The sequence below is a fragment of the Somniosus microcephalus genome, chromosome 1 (genome assembly GCF_052327205.1).
Source record: "Somniosus microcephalus isolate GS21.2 chromosome 1, FLI_Smic_1.0, whole genome shotgun sequence".
Taxonomy (NCBI): domain Eukaryota; kingdom Metazoa; phylum Chordata; class Chondrichthyes; order Squaliformes; family Somniosidae; genus Somniosus; species Somniosus microcephalus.
The window spans coordinates 416,462,793-416,487,066 of NC_140987.1; the positions used below are offsets into that span (position 1 = coordinate 416,462,793).

The 24,274-nt window shown below is 49.7% G+C and overlaps 1 protein-coding gene across 5 annotated transcripts in view; it reads left to right on the forward strand.

The window, feature by feature from the left end:
* Positions 1 to 24,274, forward strand: part of tenm1 (teneurin transmembrane protein 1) — a 1,268,320-nt gene that overhangs the window by 1,106,824 nt on the left and 137,222 nt on the right. For all 5 annotated transcript variants that reach the window (XM_085999260.1, XM_085999278.1, XM_085999249.1 and 2 more), the window contains one exon: positions 23,225 to 23,457. In XM_085999260.1, the coding sequence (XP_085855386.1) occupies positions 23,225 to 23,457 (233 nt within the window). The remainder of the gene's footprint in view (positions 1 to 23,224; positions 23,458 to 24,274) is intronic.

Below are 24,274 nucleotides of genomic sequence, written 5' to 3' on the forward strand. Positions count from 1 at the left end.
AGTATAAATACTCGGGCGTGGGCCCTGCTTGTTCAGGACGTTTTTCTAACCAGGAAATAGTGATGTAACTAGAATTTCCTGGTTGTGAAACAGTTGATTAAAGGCTTGTTTTATACTCAAACCAAGTGCTCAGTAGTCTTTTTACATCAGTTCAATCCCATCCACTACGAGCATCAAAGCACTCAATGCGTATAGGAGTTTCCCATCATGGAGCTGGTAATCGTGCACCATCAACACTCATCTGGCCCCCTGCTTAAAAGTAAAACAGACAATCCATTGCGGCTTTCCTAAGAGCCAAATGAGTTAATTCGTCAATCCACTCAAATTTAAAACTTAAAAATTTAACAATGCCCAAAATGTTTACAAAACCCACACCTTCTTGTGGAGTTAAAAACAGAGTTCACAGCTGCTTCTGAGAAGAGTTAACAACTTTCTTTTGCATTTCAAAAGAGGGCAAACACAGACATCAACCACTGTCAGGCTTGGTCACACAACTTCACAGCTTTCAAGTAAATCTTTACTTTTGCAAAGTCTTGTACCTTTAAAACGAGATATCCTAAACATTCTGTGAAGCAACTCCACACAATAGCATTTCCCTTTTTTTTTCCTGGTTCCCCCATACTTGCAATTAGTCAAAAAATTTCAAAAATTGTTGATGTGTTTTTGCCACCTATCCGGAACTAGTAGCTTCCACACAAATTTACACCAACCAGAATTTCACCGTGGCCACAATAAAAGTCTGGTTTTAATAGTTTAATTAACCTCATAATTCCAATTCAATCCAGATCAATTTCTTAAACTAACCAATATCACTTGAAAAATAAAGGAAGAAGCCTCAGCCACATTAACAAAGAAACAATCACCCATGCCTTGTAAACATTTAAATTCATTTTCATCCAGGCACATTGGCAACTGTAACTTCAAGGCTGAAGCTTATCTTTTGTAAAACAATTAACAAACTTAAAACAACGCAAGCTTGTCCATCGTTCAAGACAAGTCTTCAAAGGGTTAAACAGCTTTTAGCTCTCTGTACAGAAAAGTGGGTGGAGCTGAAACAAACACATCAGTTTCTGGATGGGTTCCGCAATAGCCGTGAAATGGGGTATAAAGTTCCAGCAATAATTAAACAACCCTAGTACCTTTCGTACTCCCCTTGCTGTAAGTGGTCCTGGCTATCTTTCAGTCCCTGGGTAAGCTTTTAGAACCTTGACTTATTTCATGTCCTAAGTATCGCACCTGGGTGAGTCCCACCTGAGCTTTCTTGGGGTTTACCTTAAAGCCAGCTTGTTCCAACGTTTGTAGGGTGCACAGTAGTGCTCCCATGTGTCCTTCCTGGCTTTCGGATGTGATCAAGAGGTTGTCTACATGCTGTACCAGGGTGCTTTTAGAGTCATAGAGTCATAGAGTTATACAGCACAGAAAGAGGTCCTTCGGCCCATCGCGTCCGCGCCGGCCATCAGGCCCTGTCTAATGTAATCCCATTTTCCAGCATTTGGTCCGTAGCCTTGTATGCTATGGCATTTCAAGTGCTCATCCAAATGCTTCTTGAATGTTGTGAGTGTTCCTGCCTCTACCATCCTTTCAGGCAGTGAGTTCCAGATTCCAACCACCCTCTGGGTGAAAAAGTTCTTCCTCAAATCCCCTCTAAACCTCCTGCCCCTTACCTTGAATCTATGCCCCCTTGTTATTGACCCCTCTACTAAGGGAAAAAGTTCCTTTCTATCTATGCCCCTCATAATTTTGTACACCTCAATCAGGTCCCCCCTCAGCCTTCTCTGCTCCAAGGAAAACAACCCCAGCCTGTCCAGTCTTTCTTCATAGCTGAAGTGCTCCAGCCCAGGTAACATCCTGGTGAATCTCCTCTGCACCCTCTCCAAAGCAATCACATCCCTCCTATAGTGTGGCGACCAGAACTGCACACAGTGTTCCAGCTGTGGCCTAACCAGCGTTTGGTACAGCTCCATCATAACCTCCCTGCTCTTATATTCTATGCCTCAGCTAATGAAGGCAAGTATCCCATATGCCTTTTTAACCACCTTATCCACCTGTTCTGCTGCCTTCAGGGATCTATGTACATGCACACCAAGATCCCTCTGATCCTCTGTCTTTCCTAGGGTCTTACCATTCATTGGCCTAGAAATTCAGTGGGTTGCGCCAGCCGCTAACGCCATAAAAGGGCTATATTTCCGGCGCTAGACACTTAGCGCCTGAACGCAGTCCGATCTGCGCCGACGCCCAAGTTCAGTTGACATTTAGCGCCGGCGCAAAGTGTTTGCGCCCGCTCAGGTGCGCGCGCAGCTTATGACGCCATATCGTCGCGCAACGCTGTTTGTGCGCCCCAAACCGGAAATTCAGTGGCGCCCGTCCAATGTGGGCGTGGCGCTGCTAAGAACTGTGAGGTGGAACGCAAAAGAGGCCCTGTGGGCCTCTGGGAGCGCAAATTAAAGGGCACTTACACTGACCTATAAAGCCCAGCCATTTTGCTGCAATGACTTTACTGCTTTGGATTTCTGGACAGAGACCAAGGGACAGAGGTTACTGATTTGGGACAACATAGGAGAGGTATTTTTGGCTTCTGGCCAGTGCTTTGACATTTGATTCATTGTGATTTATCTGTTCTCAACTTTATTATGGGGGCTGTATGGGGGGCCAACCCTCAGTTGCAGCATTATGTGCGAAGGGCTCGCAGACGCTGTGAGAGAGGGCCAGCCATGCCTAGACGCAGAGGGGCCATCAGGCGTCGGCAACGTAGGCCTTACCCACTCAGGCAATACCGGCAGCAGGTGTCCTATCTCACCATGACTGCAGGTGTCCTATCTCACCATGACTGCGGCGCATTGTGTGAAGAGGCTGCGCTTCAGAAGGGAGGTGGTTGCAGAGATCTGCCAGCTGCTTCACACAGATCTGCGTCCACAGCTGATGTGCAGGACGTCTCTCTCGGTGGAAGTGAAGGTCACGGTGGCTCTGAACTTTTATGCAAGCGGCTCCTTCCAAGCCGCTGCTGCGGACATAGCGAACATCTCCCAGTTCGCCGCACATCGCTGCATCCGGCAGGTCACCGATGCACTTTACGCGAGGAGACACCAATTCATCTCCTTCCCCATGACCCGACAGAGGCAGGAGCAGCGTGCAGTCGGATTTGGCAGGATCGCGGGCTTCCCCATGGTGCAGGGCGCCATTGACTGCACGCATGTGGCTATGCGGGCACCTATCCACAATGCCGAGGATTACCGCAACCGGAAGGGCTACCATTCCCTAAATGTACAGCTGGTGTGTGACCACAGGCAGCGCATCCTAGCTGTCAATGCCTGCTTCCCAGGAAGCAGCCACGATGCATTTATCCTGCGCCAGACTACTGTGGCTGACATGTTCGAGGCACAGCCTCCACCAAGGGGATGGCTTATCGGGGACAAGGGCTACCCTTTGTGTACATGGCTCATGACCCCGCTCCACGCGCCCAGGACCCCAGCGGAGGAGGCATACAACGAAAGCCATCAAGCCACAAGGAACATCATCGAGCAAACGATAGGCGTCCTCAAGCAACGGTTCCGCTGCCTGGATCGTTCCGGAGGATCTCTTCAGTATTCGCCGGATAGAGTCTCCCAGTTCGTCGTCGTGTGCTGCATGCTGCACAACCTGGCTATCCGCAGGACTCAGGCACTGCCACCTGGCATTGCACCACCACCTCAGGAGGACGAGCAGGAGGAGGAGGAGGAGGAGGAGGACCAGCCCAGGAGGGAGCGACAAGGGCCAAGGGCCGTCCGCCGGGGGCTTATTGATCGACACTTCTAGGCCCCCTGTCAGGGAATGGCCTGTGGCAATGAACGCACCTGAGGCAGCCGCTCCGCAAGCCCTCAGCCGGTTAACGCAACAACCACTTCAAACATGACACCTGGACATGCTGAATAAATCAAAAGCTTTACTTCACAAACTCAGGGCCCTTCCCACATGAAACAGAAAAACAGACAAGACCCCCAAAAAACAGTCAAAAACATCTGTCACTCCCAAAACCTGGGGAGGACTAACAAAACTTGCCCATCCAAAAGGCCTTCAACAGCGGCCTTACAAAAATAAGCCCCCCCCCACAACAGAGACACCCCCATGAGAACAAAAAATGCCTTGATCCTCGGCTTTAACAAAATAATGCCCCCCACAACACAAGCCCCCCAATATAAAAGAAACCGCTCTCACCACACTCTAATGGGTGTGCCGAGAGGGCGAGTCCTTAGACAGGCTTCTCCGGCCCCTGGCCGACCTGCTGCTCCGCCTCAACCTGGGCCCTGCGGGTGTGGCGAGGCTGGGGGAAGGCTCATGAGGGCCACAAAGCGTGTCGGCAGATGCCCTTGGGGGTCGGCCTAGACGAGGCCTGGCCCGGGAGGGGCCGCCTGCTGACTGCTGCAGCTGTGGCTGGGCAGCATCAGTCTTAGCAGCAGCTCGTCGCACCTTGGCTGGGGGAGTGGCAGTGTCGGCAGCACCATTGGGGGCAAGCTGGCTGATGGCAGGTGCGCGCTGCTCGCCAGAGACACTGGCACTCGGCCGGGCTGGCAGTGTAGCAAGCGCAGCAATCTGGGGGAGGCCAGACCGCTGTGCTGCAGCAGGGCGGCGGGTGCCATGGCGATGCCTCCGTGCCACAGCGAGTGTGGCAGAAGTGAGTGCCCGAACTGCCCTGGTATGTGCCCGCATCAGCTCTGCCAGTGTGTGGACGGCACCACTCATCTCGCGAGTCGCGTCCTGCGCTGCCGCCAGTTGCTGCACACCCGCGTCCTGCGCTGCCGCCAGTTGCTGCACACCCGCGTCCTGCGCTGCCGCGAGTTGCTGCACACCCCTGTCGTGCGCTGCGGCCAGTTGCTGGACACCCCTGTCGTGCGCTGCCGTGAGTTGTTCAAACCCCCTGGCCTGTGATTCCCCGAAAGCCACCACACTCTGAGCCAGGGACTCAATGGCGTGAGGCATCTGTTCGACCACCCCCATGAACTCTTGGTGGCGCCGCTCAGACGCCGCCGACATCTCATCGAGGACGCGCACCTCTTGGGCGAGGACCGTGTCCGGACTGGAGGGCGGACTCTCCCTCCGGGGAGAAGGCCGCCGAGCTGGCCGACCCTTCCCGCGTGCATCGACCCCACTTGGGCCAGGTTGTGCCCTCCCCTCCAACACCTCCCCCCTCTGGGCAGAAGGCCGGCGTGCTGCCGGAGCCTTCCCGCGTGCGTCCACCCTACTGGGACCAGCTTCGGCCCTCCCCTCCAACACCTCCCCGCTCTGGGGAGAAGGCCGGCGTGCTGCCGGACACTTCCCGCGTGCGTCCACCCTACTGGGACCAGCTTCGGCCCTCCCCTCCAACACCTCCCCCTGGCTCTCCTGCAGGCCAGACGTCTCCCCTCCATTGCCATCCCCTGGCGCGGAGGAGGGTTCCCCCGATGTGCCGCCTTCCTCCTGGTCCTCGACGTCCTCCTCCTCCAAGGGCCTGGCTCTCTGCGCTTCAGGGACCACCTCCTCCTCACCAGCTGAAAGCAGGAAGGCACAAGAGTAGCTTTAGAGTGAGGACAGGCCGTCAGCGAGGGAGGCCTGAGTGGTGCATTATGCGCATTTGTCGGTCAGTGGGAAAGGATGTAGATCTGAAGCGCGAGGGCAACGAGGGAGGTGCAACCGGTCATGTCCTTACCAGTGGGTACCAGTACAGGGTCCGCCTCGCCGATCGCGACAGGGCCAGTCACCCGGCCACGCATGAGTCGTGCCACGCTCTCCTCCAGATCAGTGAGCGCCTGGTACTTGGGACGGCCTCCACCAGTGACAGCCTGGCTCCTTACATTGCTCGCCAGCTTGGCCTGCAAGAGAAAGGACGGCCTCTAAGTACAGTGTGGTGCCCTGTCGCTGTGTGCACTGCCTCCCATGGTGGAATAGCTTGGCCAGTGTGGTGCCCTGTCGCTGTGTGCACTGCCTCCCATGGTGGAATAGCTTGGCCAGTGTGGTGCCCTGTTGCTGGGTGCACTGCCTCCCATGGTGGAATAGCTTGGCCAGTGTGGTGCCCTGTTGCTGGGTGCACTGCCTCCCATGGTCGAATAGCTTGGCCAGTGTGTTAAGTGCAGAAAGTGCTATTGATGAACATGCAAGTGCCATTGCTGCGGGAGGAGGGCTGCCCATTAGGCCTTTGAGGTCCCTTTGCCCATAATGTGAGGTGCACATGCAAGGATGAGGGGGACACTGGAAAGGGTACTCACCTTCACCATCCGAGTGAGGTCGTTGAACTTCTTGCGGCATTGGTCCGCACTCCTGGGGACATCACAGGTGGATGACACCCTGCGGGCGATTTTGCCCCAGGCTCTCCTGTACTGGCTCCTGGGAGCCTTCCTGCCACTGTCCGGGCACAGGATCTCTCTTCTCTTCTCCACACCATGAATGAGCACACTCAGAGCATGCTCTGAGAAGCGCTGCGCTCGCTCACGGGCCCTCTCCATTGCTCCAGGCGCTATTTTGGCACACCAGTAGTGCTGAGGCCTAGCTGCAGGGCTCCAGTATGCAGGGCGTGGCAGCAGTCAAAGTTGACCCTTCCCCCTTTAAGAGCTGGCCGGCGTCAGGGTGTCTGCTGTCAATCAAAACATGACCGCACCTGCGCTGTGCCCGGCTTCGGCGTTATTAGGCCGCATCGCCGGCTTAGCGCCGGAACACAGCATTTCAATGCCAGTTTCAGCGCTCGGCCAAACTTAGGGCCAACTCTACTGAATTTCGGCGATGTGGCCTACACTTTCCGGCGGGCGCTAACTTTAGCGAGCGCCCGACTTTAGCGCCCCAAAAGTGTCCAGACTGAATTTCTAGGCCATTGTGTATTCCCTTGCCTTGTTAGTCCCTCCAAAATGCATCACCTCACACTTTTCAGGGTTAAATTCCATTTGCCACTGTTCTGCCCATCTGACCAACCCATCTATATCGTCCTGCAGACTGAGGCTACCCTCCTCGCTATTTACCACCCCACCAATTTTCATGTCGCCTGCGAACTTACTGATCATACCTTTTACATTCACATCCAAATCATTAATGTAGACAACAAACAGCAAGGCACCCAGCACCGATCCCTGCGGTACCCCACTGGACACAGGCTTCCAGTCACAAAAACAACCTTCGACCACCACCTTCTGCCACTAAGCCAGTTTTGGGTCCAATGTGCCAAGGCACCCTGGATCCCATGGGCTCTTACCTTCTTGACCAGTCCCCTATGCGGGACTTTATCGAAAGCCTTACTGAAATCCATGTATACCACATCCACTGCACTACCCTCATCCACACACCTAGTCACCCCCTCGAAAAATTCAATTAAATTAGTCAGACATGATCTTCCCTTGACAAAGCCATGCTGACTATCCCTGATTAATCCTTGCCTTTCCAAGTGGAGACTAATTCTGTCCCTCAGAATTTTTTCCAATAATTTCCCTACCACTGATGTTAGGCTCACTGGCCCATAATTCCCTGGTTTATCCCTACTACCCTTCTTGAATAATGGTACTATGTTAGCTGTTCTCCAGTCCTCTGGCACATCCCCTGTGGCCAGAGAGGTTTTGAAAATTTGTGTCAGAGCCCCTGCAATCTCCTCCTTTGCCTCACACAGCAGCCTGGGATACATCTCATCCAGGCCTGGGGATTTATCCACTTTTAAGCCTGCTAAAACCGCTAGTACCTCCTCCCTCTCGATGCTAATATGTTCAAGTATATCACAGTCCCCCTGCCCAATTTCTATGTCTATATCGTCCTTCTCCATAGTGAACACAGATGCAAAAAATTCATTTAAAACCCCACCTGCATCTTCTGGCTCCACACACAGATTGCCACTTTGGTCCCTAATGGGCCCTACTCTTTCCCTAGTTATCCTCTTGCCCTTAATATACTTATAAAACACCTTGGGATTTTCCTTTATTTTGCTCGCCAGTGTTATTTCATGGCCCCTCCTCGCTCTCCTAATTTCTTTTTTAAGTATCCCCCTGAACTTTTTATACTCCTCTAGGGCTTCCTCTGTCTTTAGTCCTTTGTATCTGCCAAAAGCCCCCCTCTTTTTCCTAATCCATTCTCGTATATCCCTTGACATCCAAGGTTCCCTGGGCTTGTTGGTCCCACCCTTGATCTTAACGGGAACATGTTGCCATTGTACTCTCTCAATTTCCTTTCTGAAAGACTCCCATTGCTCCGATGTAGATTTTCCTACAAGTAGCTGATCCCAGTCCACTTTGGCCAGATCCTGCCTTATCATATTAAAATCGGCCTTCCCCCAATTTAGAACCTTTATTTCCAGTCCATCTCTGTCCTTTTCCATGACTACCTTAAATCTCACCGAATTATGGTCACTGTCACCAAAGTGCTCACCTACTAACACTTCTACCACTTGCCCGGCCACATTCCCTAGAATTAGGTCCAGTACCGCCCCCTCTCTTGTAGGACTCTCTACATGCTGGCTCAAAAAGCTCTCCTGGATGCACTTTAAGAATTTTGCACCCTCTAAGCCTTTCACACTCTGACTATCCCAGTTAATATTGGGGAAGTTGAAATCCCCCACTATTATTACCCTATTATTTGCACATTTCTCTGAGATTTGCCTACATATCTGTTCCTCTATCTCCCCCTGACTGTTTGGGGGCCTATAGTCCACTCCCAGCAAAGTGCTTGCCCCCTTTTTGTTTTTAAGTTCTACCCATATGGCCTCATTAGAGGAACCTGTTAATATATCATCCCTCCTTACAGCAGTAATTGACTCCTTAATTAATATTGCGACTCCCCCTCCTCTTTTAACGCCCCCCCCCCCCCGTCTCACCTGAAGATTCTATACCCTGGAATATTGAGCTGCCAGTCTTGCCCCTCCCTCAACCATGTCTCCGTGATAGCAACAATATCATACTCCCATGTGTTCATCAACATCTTCAGTTCATCCACCTTATTCGCAAGACTCCTTGCATTAAAATAAATGCCAGCGAGCCTTGCCCTACTCCCTTGTGCCGTTACATATTTGCTCTGCCTTCCAAGCTGACTTGTTTTTTCCTCTATATTTGGCTGTACATCACCCCCTATTATAGCTCCACTCTGTATCCCATCCCCCTACCAAGTTAGTTTAAACCCCCCCCCCAACAGTACTAGCAAACCTCCCCACAAGGATATTTGTCCCGTTCTGGTTCAGGTGCAACCCGTCCGACTTGTACAAGTCCCACCTTCCCCAGAAGCAGACCCAGTGATCCAGGAAACTAAAGCCCTCCCTCCTGCACCGACCCTTTAGCCATGCATTCATCTGCTCTATCCTCCTATTCCTATACTCACTAGCACGTGGCACCGGGAGTAATCCAGAGATTACAACCTTTGAGGTCCTGCGCTTTAATCTGCTACCTAGCTCCTTAAATTCTTGTTGCAGGACCTCATCCCTCTTCCTACCCATGTCGTTGGTCCCAATGTGAACCACGACCTCTGACTGTTCACCCTCCCCCTTTTATACCGGGTCAGATCCAAGTCCTCCAATGCTTGGCACCATTACCCAGTGAAATATGTTGGGATTATTGTGAAATCCTTGTGGGACTCTTGTCCAGGTATATTGTTGGTGTGCGTTATGGATGGGGCCCGGTACTACAATGGGGTCTGCTTTTACCAACCTGCATTCCTGTTTTTTTTTGTTTGCCCAGACCCCATTAACATCTTCGCACAGTGTTCTCCATTTCCCTTCTTTGGCTCAATCTCTACCTAAGTCTCCCCACTTTATATCGTCGTCATCCTCTTCATGTGCCTTAATGGGTGCTGTTGCCATCACACCTACTGTCTGTTAATCATTGCTCCGTCGTTTCTCAGTCCATAGTCTAGTCCATCTACTTAATTCATAATTCACGTGAGTAACTAAAACGAGGGCTTTTTCCTCTTGTTTCTTTTCTGACTCCCACCATTTTCATTGATCAGCGGGTGGGTCGTCGGATTTCCAATTTTGCTTAATCATTTTTTCAATTAGTTTCTGATTTTTGTCCGCTAGATACCGCATCAAAGACCACTCCGGTACCCACTCAAGTTTTTCACTTCCCATGGCTATTTGTTGTCAGCGGTACATCTCTTACTTACTCCTGTAGAGTGAGACCGTTACTTGCAACCTAAACCATCAATTTGTTGTCAGAGGTATCTCTCTTTTTCCCAGACTCCTTCTGAGTGAGACGGATATTTGCAACCTATGCCGACTTTTGCAACGGCACGGTATCGATTTAATCTAGATAACACAATATTAGTACAGTCGTTTTACCTGAGTTTGTTATCCGTAGACTGCGTGGAGTCTTGCTCAGACCTGTAGATTTGGATCTCTCGGGCAGCCGACATGTAGCAGAATTCTACTTTGTCCTAACTATGCATGGTGATTTTAAACATACACAGTTGACATGCTTCCGTCTGCCGGTGTCTGCTGTCCATTTGAGATCCTTCTGACTACGTCAATTGAAGTGGAGTATTTGAAATAAACACTTGACACCAGGTCTGCGTTCAAAGATTCAAGCAGTCTTTATTCACACCTGTGGGGGGACAACCTGCTATCGGTCTAGCCAGGCTTCTCTCCGCTAATACAAAGTTTTAAGCAGTCTTTTATACAACACAGAGCAGAACTTACATCAATGCCGCCTACAATCACGTGACATTACATACACGCTTCATTACCGCAAGCTGTTGCTGCAACTATAACCTTTGCTTATGCCAAGTGGGGTTTCACCAACATTGTACTCCTGACTCATTGTTCTGCTTTTCCTGCCCCTCTAGGCCTCTTTACTTCCGATTCATTGTTCTACTATTTGCAATTATTTCCAAGTTACATAGCTTGCAGTCATTAATCATTCTAACACTACTGCAAAATCGACATGCTATTCTTAGCGTTATCTCAACTGCCAGTTAAGCAACTTAGAAAAAGCTGACTACTGCAAAAGGCCTATTGGTTCATTCAGTTCCTGAGACCCTTTCTTAACCCTTTAATTATAGTAGAGCTCGAAAGCCCCACTTCACATGACATTACCATTATCAAATCCCCCACCACAAACATCTTGGGGGTCACCATTGACCAGAAACTTAACTGGACTAGCCACATAAATACTCTGGCAACAAGAGCAGGTCAGAGGCTGGGTATTCTGTGGCGAGTAACTCACCACCTGACTCCCCAAAGCCTTTCCACCATCTACAAGGCACAAGTCAGGAGTGTGATGGAATACTCTTCACTGGCCTGGATGAGAGCAGCTCCAACAACACTCAAGAAGCTCGACACCATCCCGGACAAAGCAACCCGCTTGATTGGCACCCCATCCACTACCATAATCATTCACTCCCTCCACCACCGGCATACTGTGGCTGCAATGTGTACCATCTACAAGATGCACTGCGGCAACTCGCCAAGTCTTCTTCGGCAGCACCTCCCAAACCCGTGACCTCTACCACCTAGAAGGACAAGGGCAACAGGTGCATGGGAAAACCACCGCCTCCAAGTCCCCTTCTAAGTCAAACACCATCCTGACTTGGAAATATACCACTGTTCCTTCATCGTTGCTGCATCAAAATCCTGGACTCCCTCCCTAACAGCACTGTGGGAGTACCTTCACCACACGGACTGCAGCGGTTCAAGGCAGCAGCACACCAGCACCTTCTCAAGGGCAACTAGGGATGGGTAATAAATGCTGGCCTTGCCAGTGACACCCATATCCCATGAATGAATAAAATAAATAAATAGGATCAAGACATGCAACTATTGTCATGTCAAAGCAGATGTCAATGTGGAGGTGCATTAGTACAACAGCCTTGCTGGGATAAATTGCATACATCCAGAAAAGATGATTAGGTTTCAATTTGGAAACAGTATAGTGTGAAATAGGGAGGTTTGTGGTAAACCACTTTTATCGTTCACTATCGTTACACTATAGTTATCACTGTTATATCGTTACTCTATGGTTATCACTGTTCACACTGTTGTATCACTATACGAGGTCGCCTCTTGTCACGCTGTTATACCTGGGCTGACCACTGCTGACTCCGCCCATGGCTCCACCTACCTGCCCAGGTATAAAGGTGGTCGACTGGCTGGCATTCCTCCTTGTTGGATCTGATCACCCACGAGGGTGGGCTCTGTTATTTAGCCAATAAAAACCTATAGTTACTTTCTTAACTCGTCGCTTTTCATTGGATGAATTGATAGGTATATCAATTTTATTGGCTAAATTTCAAAATGTCGTTACTTGAGCAGCCAAACGACCAGCCAAACGACCAGCCAGACGCCCAGCTACAACAGCCACAGCAGCCGGCCTGGCTGCGAGCCCTCCGACCACCGTACCTGGATCTAAGCCCACAGGCAGCAAACTCAGCCCTCGACTTCGAACACTGGCTGAGCTGTTTCGAATCCTACCTGGGAGAATCCGGCGTGCCTCAGAGATCCAAGCTAAGAGTTCTGACCGCCCAAGTGAGCCCTAAAGTATTCGCACTCATCCGGGACCTTACTACATACGAGGCCGCCATCAACCTGCTGAAACAACAGTACCAGAGCCCGGTAAATTCCATGTATGCCAGACATCTCCTAAGATCCCGCCCGCAACAGCCAGGAGAGTCTGTAGATGAATTTTTACGGGCGCTACAAACACTCGGCAGGGACTGTGACTTTAAAGCGGTAACGGCGGCAGACAATACTGAAGATAATATCCGCGATGCCTTCGTGAAAGGCCTGCGGTCCGACTACTCACGGCAAAGACTGCTTGAAGCAAAGGACCTCGACCTGAACACAGCTGCAGCCCTCGCTCGCTCCCTAGAAGTGGCCCATCGGGACCTCGAGGCGTACTCCAGGTACTGTAATTCGCGACCCTGGGACTCGGGACCGACCCCGACCGCAATACCTCTCGCAGCGCCGCCCCTGGGACCTACCTCAGCGTCGGCGTTCCGGACCCGATCGGGACCGCCACCCCCGGTACCGGCTGCGACATCGGAGCCCCGCGATCGGGCCGCCGGCTGCTTCTTCCGCGGCCAGGCGAAACACCCGAGGGCGCGCTGCCCAGCGAGAAACGCGACGTGCTCAAGCTGCCTGAAGAAAGGCCACTTTGCTAAGGCCTGCAGAGGGAGATCAACAGAGGCCAGCAGTGCCTCATGCGAGTTGTGGGGGCGGCCATCTTCCATCAAGGCCACAGATGCCAGCATCCCCACGTGTGAGTTATGGGGGCGGCCATCTTTGATCCAGGCAACCGACACCAGCAGTGCCTCATGTGAGTTGTGGGGGCAGCCATCTTCTCCGCCATTTTGTCCAACCTCGTGGGCGCCGCCATTTTACCCACCACACTCGACCGCCACCTTGCCTCCAGACCCGACCACCGCCTCACCCGCAGACTACAGCAGCTCACTCAGCCATACACTAGCCTCCGTCACACTGGACCAAGCCCGCCCGCATCACCTGTCCAAGTCCATGATGGACATCAAAGTAAACGGCCGCGCCACGACCTGCTTGTTCGACAGCGGAAGCACGGAGAGTTTCATCCACCCAGACACGATGAGCCACTACTCCCTCACTGTCCGGCCAACGCGCAACCGGATCTCGATGGCATTGAGGTCCCATGCCACAGACATCAGCGGCTACTGTGTTGTGACCCTGTCAGTTAAGGGCACGGAGTATAAAAATTTTAAACTCCTCGTCCTGCCCCAGCTCTGCGCTGCCGTCCTACTAGGGCTGGACTTCCAATCCCACCTCCAAAGTGTCACTCTAACATACGGTGGACCCCTCCCCCCACTCACAGTCGACAACCAGCAGCTTTTAAACCGCCCACCGCGTAACACCTGCGGCCTATCCACCCTCAAGGTCCCGCCACCTTCCCTGTTCGCTAACCTCACCCCCGACTGCAAACCCGTCGCTACCAAGAGCAGGCGGTACAGCGCCGGGGACAGAGCTTTCATTAGCTCTGAGGTGCAGCGTCTCCTGAAGGAGGGCATCATCGAGGGGAGCACCAGCCCCTGGCGTGCCCAGGTCGTAGTCGTTAAGACCGGCAATAAAAACCGCCTGGTCATCGACTACAGCCAAACCATAAACCGGTACACCCAGCTGGACGCATACCCCCTTCCCCGCATATCTGATATGGTCAATCAGATTGCACAATACCGAGTATTCTCTACCATCGACCTTAAGTCGGCCTACCACCAACTCCCTATCCGCCCTGAGGACCGCCAGTATACCGCCTTCGAGGCGAATGGCCGCCTCTACCACTTCCTTAGGGTTCCCTTCGGCGTCACCAACGGGGTTTCGGTCTTCCAAAGGGAGATGGACTGGATGGTTGACCAGAACGGGCTGCACGCCACATTCCCCTATCTAGATAACGTCACCATCTGCGGCCGCGACCGGCAGGACCATGATGTTAATCTGGAAAGATTCCTCCGTACAGCCCAACGGCTGAACCTCACCTACAATAAGGAGAAATGTGTGTTTAACACCTCGCGCCTTGCCATCCTCGGCTGCGTAGTAGAGAACGGAGTCATCGGCCCCGATCCCGAAAGAATGCGCCCCCTCATGGAGTTACCCCTCCCCCACTGTCCAAAGGCGCTGAAGAGAACCCTGGGGCTCTTCGCCTACTATGCCCAATGGGTGCCCAATTATGCGGACAAAGCCAGACCCCTCATGAAGTCCACATCCTTCCCCCTTACGGAGGAAGCGTGCACAGCCTTCTCCCTCATTAAGGGAGACATTGCTAAGGCCACAATGCACGCGGTGGATGAGTCCATCCCTTTCCAAGTGGAGAGCGATGCATCCGACTTCGCCCTAGCCGCTACCCTTAACCAGGAGGGGAGACCGGTGGCCTTCTTCTCAAGGACCCTACAGGGCCCTGAGATCCGACACTCGTCGGTCGAGAAGGAGGCCCAGGCGATCGTGGAGGCTGTACAACGCTGGAGGCATTACCTGGCAGGCAAACGATTTACCCTCCTCACCGACCAGCGTTTGGTCGCTTTTATGTTTAATAACAAGCTGAGGGGCAAAATCAAGAACGACAAGATTTTGAGGTGGAGAATCGAGCTCTCCACCTACGATTATGATATCTTGTACCGGCCAGGTAAGCTGAACGAACCCCCTGATGCTCTATCACGAATTACATGTGCCAACGCGCAAATTGATAGACTTCAGACCCTCCACAACGACCTCTGCCACCCCGGGGTCACCAGACTTTACCACTTCATTAAGGCCCACAACCTGCCCTACTCCATCGAGGAGGTCAGGACCATGACCAGGAACTGCCAGACCTGTGCCGAGTGCAAACCGCATTTCTTTAGGCCGGACAGAGCAAGCCTGATCAAGGCCACCCGCCCCTTCGAGCGCTTGAGCATCGATTTTAAGGGGCCCCTCCCGTCCTCTGACCATAATGTGTACTTCCTCAACATTGTTGATGAGTACTCCCGTTTCCCCTTTGCCTTCCCCTGCCCAGACATGACCAGTACCACGGTCATTAAATGCCTGAACGACCTCTTCGCCTTGTTCGGGTTCCCAAACTATATACATAGCGACCGGGTCTCCTCCTTCATGAGCGAGGAACTCCGTCAGTTCCTACTAGCGAGAGGTATTGCTGCAAGCAGGACCACCAGCTACAACCCCCGAGGGAACGGCCAGGTGGAAAGAGAGAATGCGACTGTATGGAAGGCCGTCCTCTTAGCCTTAAAGTCTAAGGGCCTCCCAACCTCCCGCTGGCAGGAAATCCTCCCGGCAGCGCTGCATTCCATCCGGTCACTACTTTGCACTGCCATTAACGCCACCCCCCATGAACGAATGTTTGTTTTCCCCAGGAAGTCGACTACAGGAACCACGCTACCAACCTGGCTGACCTCTCCGGGGCCTGTCTTGCTGCGAAAGCACGTGAGGGCCCATAAAACGGACCCCCTGGTCGAGAGGGTGAACCTCCTGCACGCCAACCCCCAGTACGCCTACGTGGCATACCCAGACGGGCGGGAGGACACAGTCTCCTTACGAGACCTCGCACCCTCGGGCATTCCGGAGACACCACCTTTACCCCCCCACACCACCCCCCCAATTCCAGCCCAGGTAGACGGCATGCCGGAACCCCACGAGCCTTCGCCGACCACGCAGACACCAGCATTAACACCAGATAACGCAACACCGCCGCTGCGACGATCAGAAAGGCTTACGAGGCCTCCAGACAGACTGACATACCAGAACTGGTAGTACACTTCACCCCGCCGGACTCAAATCTAAACAAGGGGTGAATGTGGTAAACCACTTTTATCGTTCACTATCGTTACACTATAGTTATCACTGTTATATCGTTACTCTATGGTTATCACTGTTCACACTGTTGTATCACTATACGAGGTCGCCTCTTGTCACGCTGTTATACCTGGGCTGACCACTGCTGACTCCGCCCATGGCTCCACCTACCTGCCCAGGTATAAAGGTGGTCGACTGGCTGGCATTCCTCCTTGTTGGATCCGATCACCCACGAGGGTGGGCTCTGTTATTTAGCCAATAAAAACCTATAGTTACTTTCTTAACTCGTCGCTTTTCATTGGATGAATTGATAGGTATATCAAGGTTGAATTCAACAACAACAATAACTTGCATTCATTTAGCCCCTTTAGCATAGCAAAATATCCCAAGGCACTTCACAAACCCATAATTAGACAATAATAGATACCGAGCCAAAGAAGGAGATATTAGCAAAGGTGACCAAAAGCTTGGTCAAAGGCATGGGTTTTAAAGAGTGTTTTATAGGAGGAGAGGGAGGTGGAGAGGCAGAGGAATTTAAGGAGGAAATTCCAGAGTGTAGGGTCAAGGTGGCTGAAGGCAAGGCTGCCAGTGGTTGTTCGAAAGGAGGGGAGATACACAAAAGGCCAGAGTCAGAGGAATGGAGAGTTTGGCAGGGGTTGTAGCGCTGGAGAAGGTTACAGAGATAGGGAGAGATGAGACCATGAAGGGATGAAAATTTTAAACTGGAGGTGTTGGAGGAATGGGAGCCAAAGTAGCTCAGCGAACAAACCTGGTGAAGGATAGGATACAGGCAGCAGAGTTTTGAATGAGCTGAAATTTACACAAGGTGGCTACAGGATTCTGGCCAGGAGAGCATTGGAATTCTACAGCAGATGGGCTGAGGTAGGGATGGAGACACAAGATGCTACAGAGGTGGAAGTAGATGTTCTTTGTGATGGAGGGAATAGGAGGTCGGAACCTCAGCTCAGAATCGAATAAGATGCCAAGATTGCGAACAAACTGGTTCAGAGTTTGTGGTGGCATGCCGAAGACAATGGTTTCAGTCTTCCCAATGTTTAATTGGAGGAAATTGGATTTCGGACACGCAGTCTGAAAACACAGAGGCAGTGAAGGGGTCAAAAGATTGTAATTAGCGCACATGTGGAATCTTGACCCTGTGTCTGCGGATGATGTTGCCAAGGGGCAGCATGTAGATGACGGAGAGAGGGGGCCAAGAATAGATCTTTGGAGGATTCCAGAGGTATGATTTTGGGTTGGGAAGAGATGCTTCAGCTGCAATCGGATACATAAGAGTGAAATCAAGCAAGGGAAATCCCACTGAACTGGACAACAGAGTAAAGGCATTAGAGGAGAATGACGTGGAGGATGAGGCGGGATAATGCACCATGATCATAATGACAGGATCCCATTTGTGACTTTTATTAGGGCTGTTTCAGTGCTGTGGCAAGGACAAAAATGCTATTCGAGAGATTCAAACATGAAGAGACAACACATTCAAGAACTTTGGAGAGGAAATGGAGGCTAGAGATGGGGCGGTAGCTTGCAAGGATAGAGATTGGCTTTTTTAAGAAGGGGATGATGGTGACGATTTTGAAAGGGGGAATATGTACTTGAGGATAGGCAACCATTTACAATGTCAGCTAGTATGGGGGCCAGGAAGGGAAGATGTATAGTCAGTAGTTTAGTGGGAATGAGGTCAAGATAGGAGAGAAATTAGAGAAAGATGTCGGTTTAGGGAGGGGGAGCCTGGCAGGAGGTTTGCTTTGGTGGGCAAGGGGAAGCAGCAGATGGTCTCAATCCTAGTGACAAAGAAGTCCAAAGCACCTCACACCGTTGGAGGTGAGAGCAGAAGGGGCAGGGAAGAAGAATTTATGGAGATAATTGGTAATTGACGAAAGAAGCCCAGGCTGCTGTCACTCATCACTTGGTCCAACCTGGCCACCGCTATGCGGTTCCCTCGGCCAAACCAGACTAGGCTGGGCTGGGCAGCCTCTGCCAATTCATAATTTCAAAAAGGAATTTGCAACATTGCATTGTAAGTCTGAGCTGTAAAATTAAATGTCAGGATTTCTTTTGTCTGCTCCCCCACCTCCTGCTTCTCAGACCTTGAAATTTGGCGACGCTTACCAACAACTTCACTTTTGGGACATGGGGTTCATGAAAGCAACCCTGACTGGTGCAAATACATCAACAATGCCTTTGCTGAATAGCCGACACAGACACGATGGGTCGAATGGCCTCCTTCTGTGCCATAAATTTCTATGATTCTATGATCAAAACAGTCCATTTATGTTTTCATTTCACTGATTATTATGTTGGGCTTTGCAGCGGTGAGTAGGTCTGTTTATTCTGTTTGTTTAAGTCAAAATGTTAATTAATTTTAAAAGCAACCTGCACTAAGAATAGATTTTCGCAAATGGATATAATCTGTGTTGGGTTCTAGTGATAGCTTCATTCTATGAGGAAACTTTTGACATGATAGTCTTCAGCCAATGCCTTCTTTGTGTGCAAGATCCTAGTGAGCTGAAATTCAGGGACAAGCACAGACTCCAGACCATATATGATACCTAGCAGACGCCTTTATTTATTTCAACTGAATAAATTCATGAATTTTAATTCAGTATGATATCATAAACACAAATTACTGGCATTATTAAAAAAATATGTATTTTACATTTGTCACTCATTTGACTCCTAGCCATCATGGGTCAAGGTTTCCATTACAACACTTCCCCCAAAGAGGATAAGCAAAACTGCTAAGTGCACAGCTGTGGTCCTCATTGTATGATCGATAGTGCTCTGCATATGTGTGCCACCGTATTCATGAATTTCATAATGACAGATGCAGTACCCTTAATGAAATTACTTGAACACATCAGTCAAAATACAACCAGAAGCAAAAAACAGGATTCCACAACTGAGGGTTGTAATTAGACCTTTACAGTAGGGTTATGCAGCACAGTATGAAGGTGCTTAAAGCCGCAAACACAGCAGCCAATTTGCGCAAAGCAAGGTCCCACAACAGCAATGAGATAAATTACCAGATAATCCGTTTTCTTTAGTAATGTTGGTTGAGGGATAAATGTTGGCCAAGACACTGGGAGAACTCGCCTGCTCTTCTTCAAATAAGTATCATGGGATCTTTTACATCCACTTGAGAGGGCATAAAAGGCTTCAGTTTAATGGCACCTCCAACAGTGCAGCACTCCCTCTATACTGCGCTGAAGTGTCAGCCTAGATTATGTGCTCAAGTCTCTGGAGAGGGGCTTGAACCCTTGACCCTCTGACTTAGAGACAGGAATGCTACCACTGAGCCAAGCAAGCGATGGACAGATTCCACTGCTCTTCTTTGCACACACCCGGCAGTACTGGCTCTATGAGTAGAATTAATTATTCCCTGCACTTCGGAAAGGTAGCGATTTGGAAGGAGTTTTGCTCCCTCAGCTGCTACAGGTGACAGCTGAAGTGTACGTAGCTAGGCGGGTACATGGCAAAACACGGTTTCAGTTACTCACTTAATGGAGTGGTGCATGAAAAGCAGTTGATTCCTGGGAGGTATTCTGTTGCTGCTGGAAGAATCCTGTGGCATAGGCGCAGGACAGTGCTGCCCTTCACTGCCACTGGTAGTACAGTGCAAACAGTTAGGCCATGATTTCACGAACCTCGGTGGGTCCGTGGCAGGCGATGTCGGTGGCAGGTCTCGGCCCCGCTGCTGGCTCCATCCCGGCTTCCAAAATTACTTTCCGATGATTGGGCTTGTTAAGCCCGCCCAGCACGTTTCCTGGCCAATTGAAGGAAGCGGGCCTGATGACGTCATTTATGACGCGTCATCAGCCGATTTCCTTAAAGGGACCATGTCCAAATTTAGTTTGACCTATCAGTATTCAACAGCATTGAGGTGCTGCAAACACTGACAAGCACTGCACAGAGGTACACGGCTGCACCCAGGCTCTCCCATGACTCCCTCCACATGCTTATGGAGGGAGTCACAGCATGCAGGGAGGTCCTCTTCACTTCACATGGGTGAAGAGACCTCCCCAGGAGATCAACACAGCCTGGTTGCACATTGCAGAGGAGGGCACAAGCAGGGATGTCATCAGGAGGGACCTGGGTGCAGTGCTGCAAACCTTTCAATGATCTCAGTAGATCACAGAATGTTAATGCAAAGCCACACTCAACCTCATCCTGCTGTGCCATTCATCACATCCCCATCAGTCTGCCTTCCCTACCCTACTCCTGCACATCCTTACTCACAACAACTTACCTTGTACCTCCACCCATCCCTCTCTATCTACATTATCACTTCCCCATCTCACTAGCCACTCTCACACTCACCCTCATCCAAGTGCAAACATACCAACTAACAAGACACAAGGGTAGGCACTTGGGTATTTTAGCCAATGTTCATGTAAAGTTTCTGTTAATCTGCTGTCAAACATTGAAATCTTTACTTTCAACACTTTGTGTTCTTGGACAGATTTGTGAGCACCTTTGGAAGTGGCTTAGTGAGTTGTAGTGAATGGTGAGACATAACGGTACCCCCCGCAATGGTGATGAGTGTGAAAGGAATGGCTTGGGCATTGTAGGGATGCTTTATAATGATGGTGTGGGATGGTGCCAACCTGGTGCATCATGTGGCAGCCAGGGTGTGCAGTGTCAAGTAAAGTAAATCTGGCCATGGTGAGGCCTCCCGGGCAGCAATATGGTTGGGTGCTGATGCCCTGTTTCCTGTGCAGCATCAGGTGATTGCGGAGAAGGTTGGTGTTGTTGTTGGTGCTGCTGGTGTGCCTGGTGCTGCTGGTGTTGGGGCTGATCGTAGTGAGATTTTGAGGACCAAGGTGAGATTTATTCAGGGGCACCCATGCTGATGGAATAGATGGCAGGTGAAGTACAAATGACAGAAGTGATCTGTCTATGGTGGGAGAGGTAATGAGGTCAGACTGGATGGAGACTTGTGTAAAGACCTGCAGTATCCTGAATCTGTAGTGGAAATGCAGTTTTGAGAAGCTAATGGTTAAGGGAACATGTCTCAATCAGCTGGGAGCTTTGACTTGACATTTTGAAGCTGTCAACTCATCAGCTGATTCAATGGCCACTGACCTCCCGCCTCAGACGAGGCCTAGGCCTAGCGGGAAACTGGTGGGCAACTTGTCAAATTCAAAAAGCTGGGGAAAAACCATTGATAAGTGGCTGTAAACAAGCCACTAATGATTTTAATTGCCTCCCCCACCATTGCCTGTCAGGTCTGCTCAGCGCTGACAGACCCGACTTTGGGAAAGTCCAGTGTGTGCGTTTTGACAGCGGGTTCCCGACCCGCTGTCAGTCATTTAAAATTTAACAGCTGACCCGCCACCCATCCCGTCCGCTGAGCGCTGGCAAAATTCCAGCCAAAATTGTTCCTGAAATTCTTCAAGGACCAGCTGGTACACCTCAGCAACAACCTCAATCATAATACTGCAGTACACAGGAAAGCAGCTAACAAAGTGAATCTTTGTCAGTTTATGTGCAAAATTCTTGGAATAAAGTGATTTTTATTACGTACACAGTTGCAACTCTATCTGTTTACCTATATGAGACAAAATCTGCATTTATTCCAGTACTCACGTACTTCTGTTTCGATTAAAGACCTGTCCATATAACCCGGGTACAAATCATAGCCTGCAGAAGGCTGAGTTCATACACTGACACAGTCCAATTAGGGTAATTTACACTAGAGATTACTGGATTTTACACCAATATAAAAACATCAGGGTAAACAAGGCGACAGACATTGATGTTTGTCCGTAGGAGATTTTCTTGTTGGTGGAATGTGACAAAGTGACAGATTTCCTGTTGGTGAGGTGCTTAGCTTTCATCAGGCAAGCAGCTTGATGCCAGCTGAGAGCTGGCGAAACTTATTAATAGTACAGCTGGTGGATCAAGTATTTGTGTCCAATGGGACTCAAAGCAGACACCACAGCAGTGTTTAACTGACCAAATTCAGTCATGCCATCCGTCATCCATTTAAAGAGAATGACACACAAATTGCCACTCGTGTCACTCAGTAACACGGCTGGTATCAGTTCTTCATTCATTGGCAGTACTAGCACTATAAAAGAAAGAAAGACTTGCATTTATATAGCGCAACCTCAGATTGTCCCAAAGCACTTTACAGCCAATGAAGTACTTTTTGAAGTGTAGTCGCTGTTGTAATGTAGGAAGCCAGCCAGAACTGATATTTCATCATTGGAGTCAGTGGCTGGCTGATAGCTTCTGAGAGATTTTTCTGAGAGTCACTGAATAACAGCGACATGGCAGATGGTCAACCACACCCAAGGGTACTGTGTACCAGACATAGAAACTTCCAAATATTATGATGGTAGGACCACAGCTCAAAGCTCCACTAAAATCATTGTAAATTATAGAGTTAAAATGACCCTATACAAACACAATAGAGATCTGTTTCTGAGCTATAACCTAAACTGGGGTAGTAGAATAAATCAATTAGTTGGTTCTGGTTTGTTTTAGGTTGTTAGCCAGATCATTTCTTCATTCACGTAGTTCATGTTGCTTGTGTTGTTTCTAGAGAGGAAAGTGTGAATTAAACCTTGAAAACTTTCCAGAATGATTTAAGTGTCATTACATTACCATGGTTACCGATTACCTGGCATGAGTGGAAAAGAGGAGATAATATACTTCATGGTCACTTGTACAAGATCTTGGTTTGGTTGCCATGGCAATCATTTATTTTTTGAAGGAGTTGGTCTCTTGTGTCTGAAAAGTATCTCTGGTAAACAAAATGGCAGTTGAGAAGTCACCTTGACTTGAAGAACAATGCAAATCGAAAATCACAAAGTTATCAGTACAGCAATATCCAGTTTGACAGCAGCCCCTTAATGTTACTAGATTTAACCATAAACATTGCTAGTTTTTTTTATCATTTTGCTACGTTTTGTTAAGGCATACAATACAAGTCTACAAAAGGTACAGGAAATAGAAGTCAACTCTCTAACTTCTGAAATGCTTTTCTTTATGTTTCAGCCACAGTCCTGCTCACAAGTACTACCTAGCTGTGGACCCCGTTTCCGGATTGCTTTACCTGTCCGATACCAGCAGCAGGAAAGTGTACAGAGTGAAGTCCCTTATTCAAACCAAAGACCTCCTAAGGAATTCTCAGGTGGTGGCTGGAACCGGAGATCAGTGTCTCCCATTTGATCAGAACCATTGTGGAGACGGGGGAAAAGCATTTGAAGCCTCCCTCACCAGTCCCAGAGGTAAAGTACATTCTCAGGAGAAGCTAGAATTTAACTCCAGCTACCTAAAATACACAAGGAATTTTTGTTCACCTTTCAGTGGCTGACAGGAAATGTTAGCTACAGTCAGGAAATCAGCTGTACCATATAAACATTCAAATGCAGGTTGCGTATGAATTAATTTGCAGTACAGTGCATAATTGGTCTGTATCATGTGCAATTGTTCATACAGCAGAAGCTGGCTTCAAGTAAAAAGCTTATTATAACCATAGACTAGAAATTACTAATACGATAGCAAAATACTGCGGATGCTGGAAATCCGAAATAACAACAGAAAACGCTGGAAAAACTCAGCAGGCCAGGGCAACGTCCGTGGAGAGAGAAACTGCTGCGTTTTTCCAGCGTTTTCTGTTGTTAAGACTAGAAATTACTCTTTGTGGCATTAGAAGTTAACACATTTTTGTATAAAATTCCTGTCGGCTATTTTAATGAAGGTTGTTAACCTATTTAAAATAAATAGATTAATGCCTCTGTTAAAAAATTGTAACTAGAAATTTGATGCAAATGCATTTTGCGTTCATACAATTTTGGACACAATGAGGGTGAATTTGCTTTAAAACGTATATCAGGCAGTTCTGCCCCCTTGATAACGCTGGCAGGAGGCCTGGTCAATTTTCATGGTTGGGTCTCGCTTGCATTGATGGCGTGAGTTGCCAGCACTGCTTATAGGCAGCTCGCAGTTTGGGAGAACAGGAAATTCGGTAGGTCAACCACTTATCATATGTTTGCGGCAGTACCTTAAAGAGGAGGGGAGGAAGCATCAGGAGTGAAATGGAGC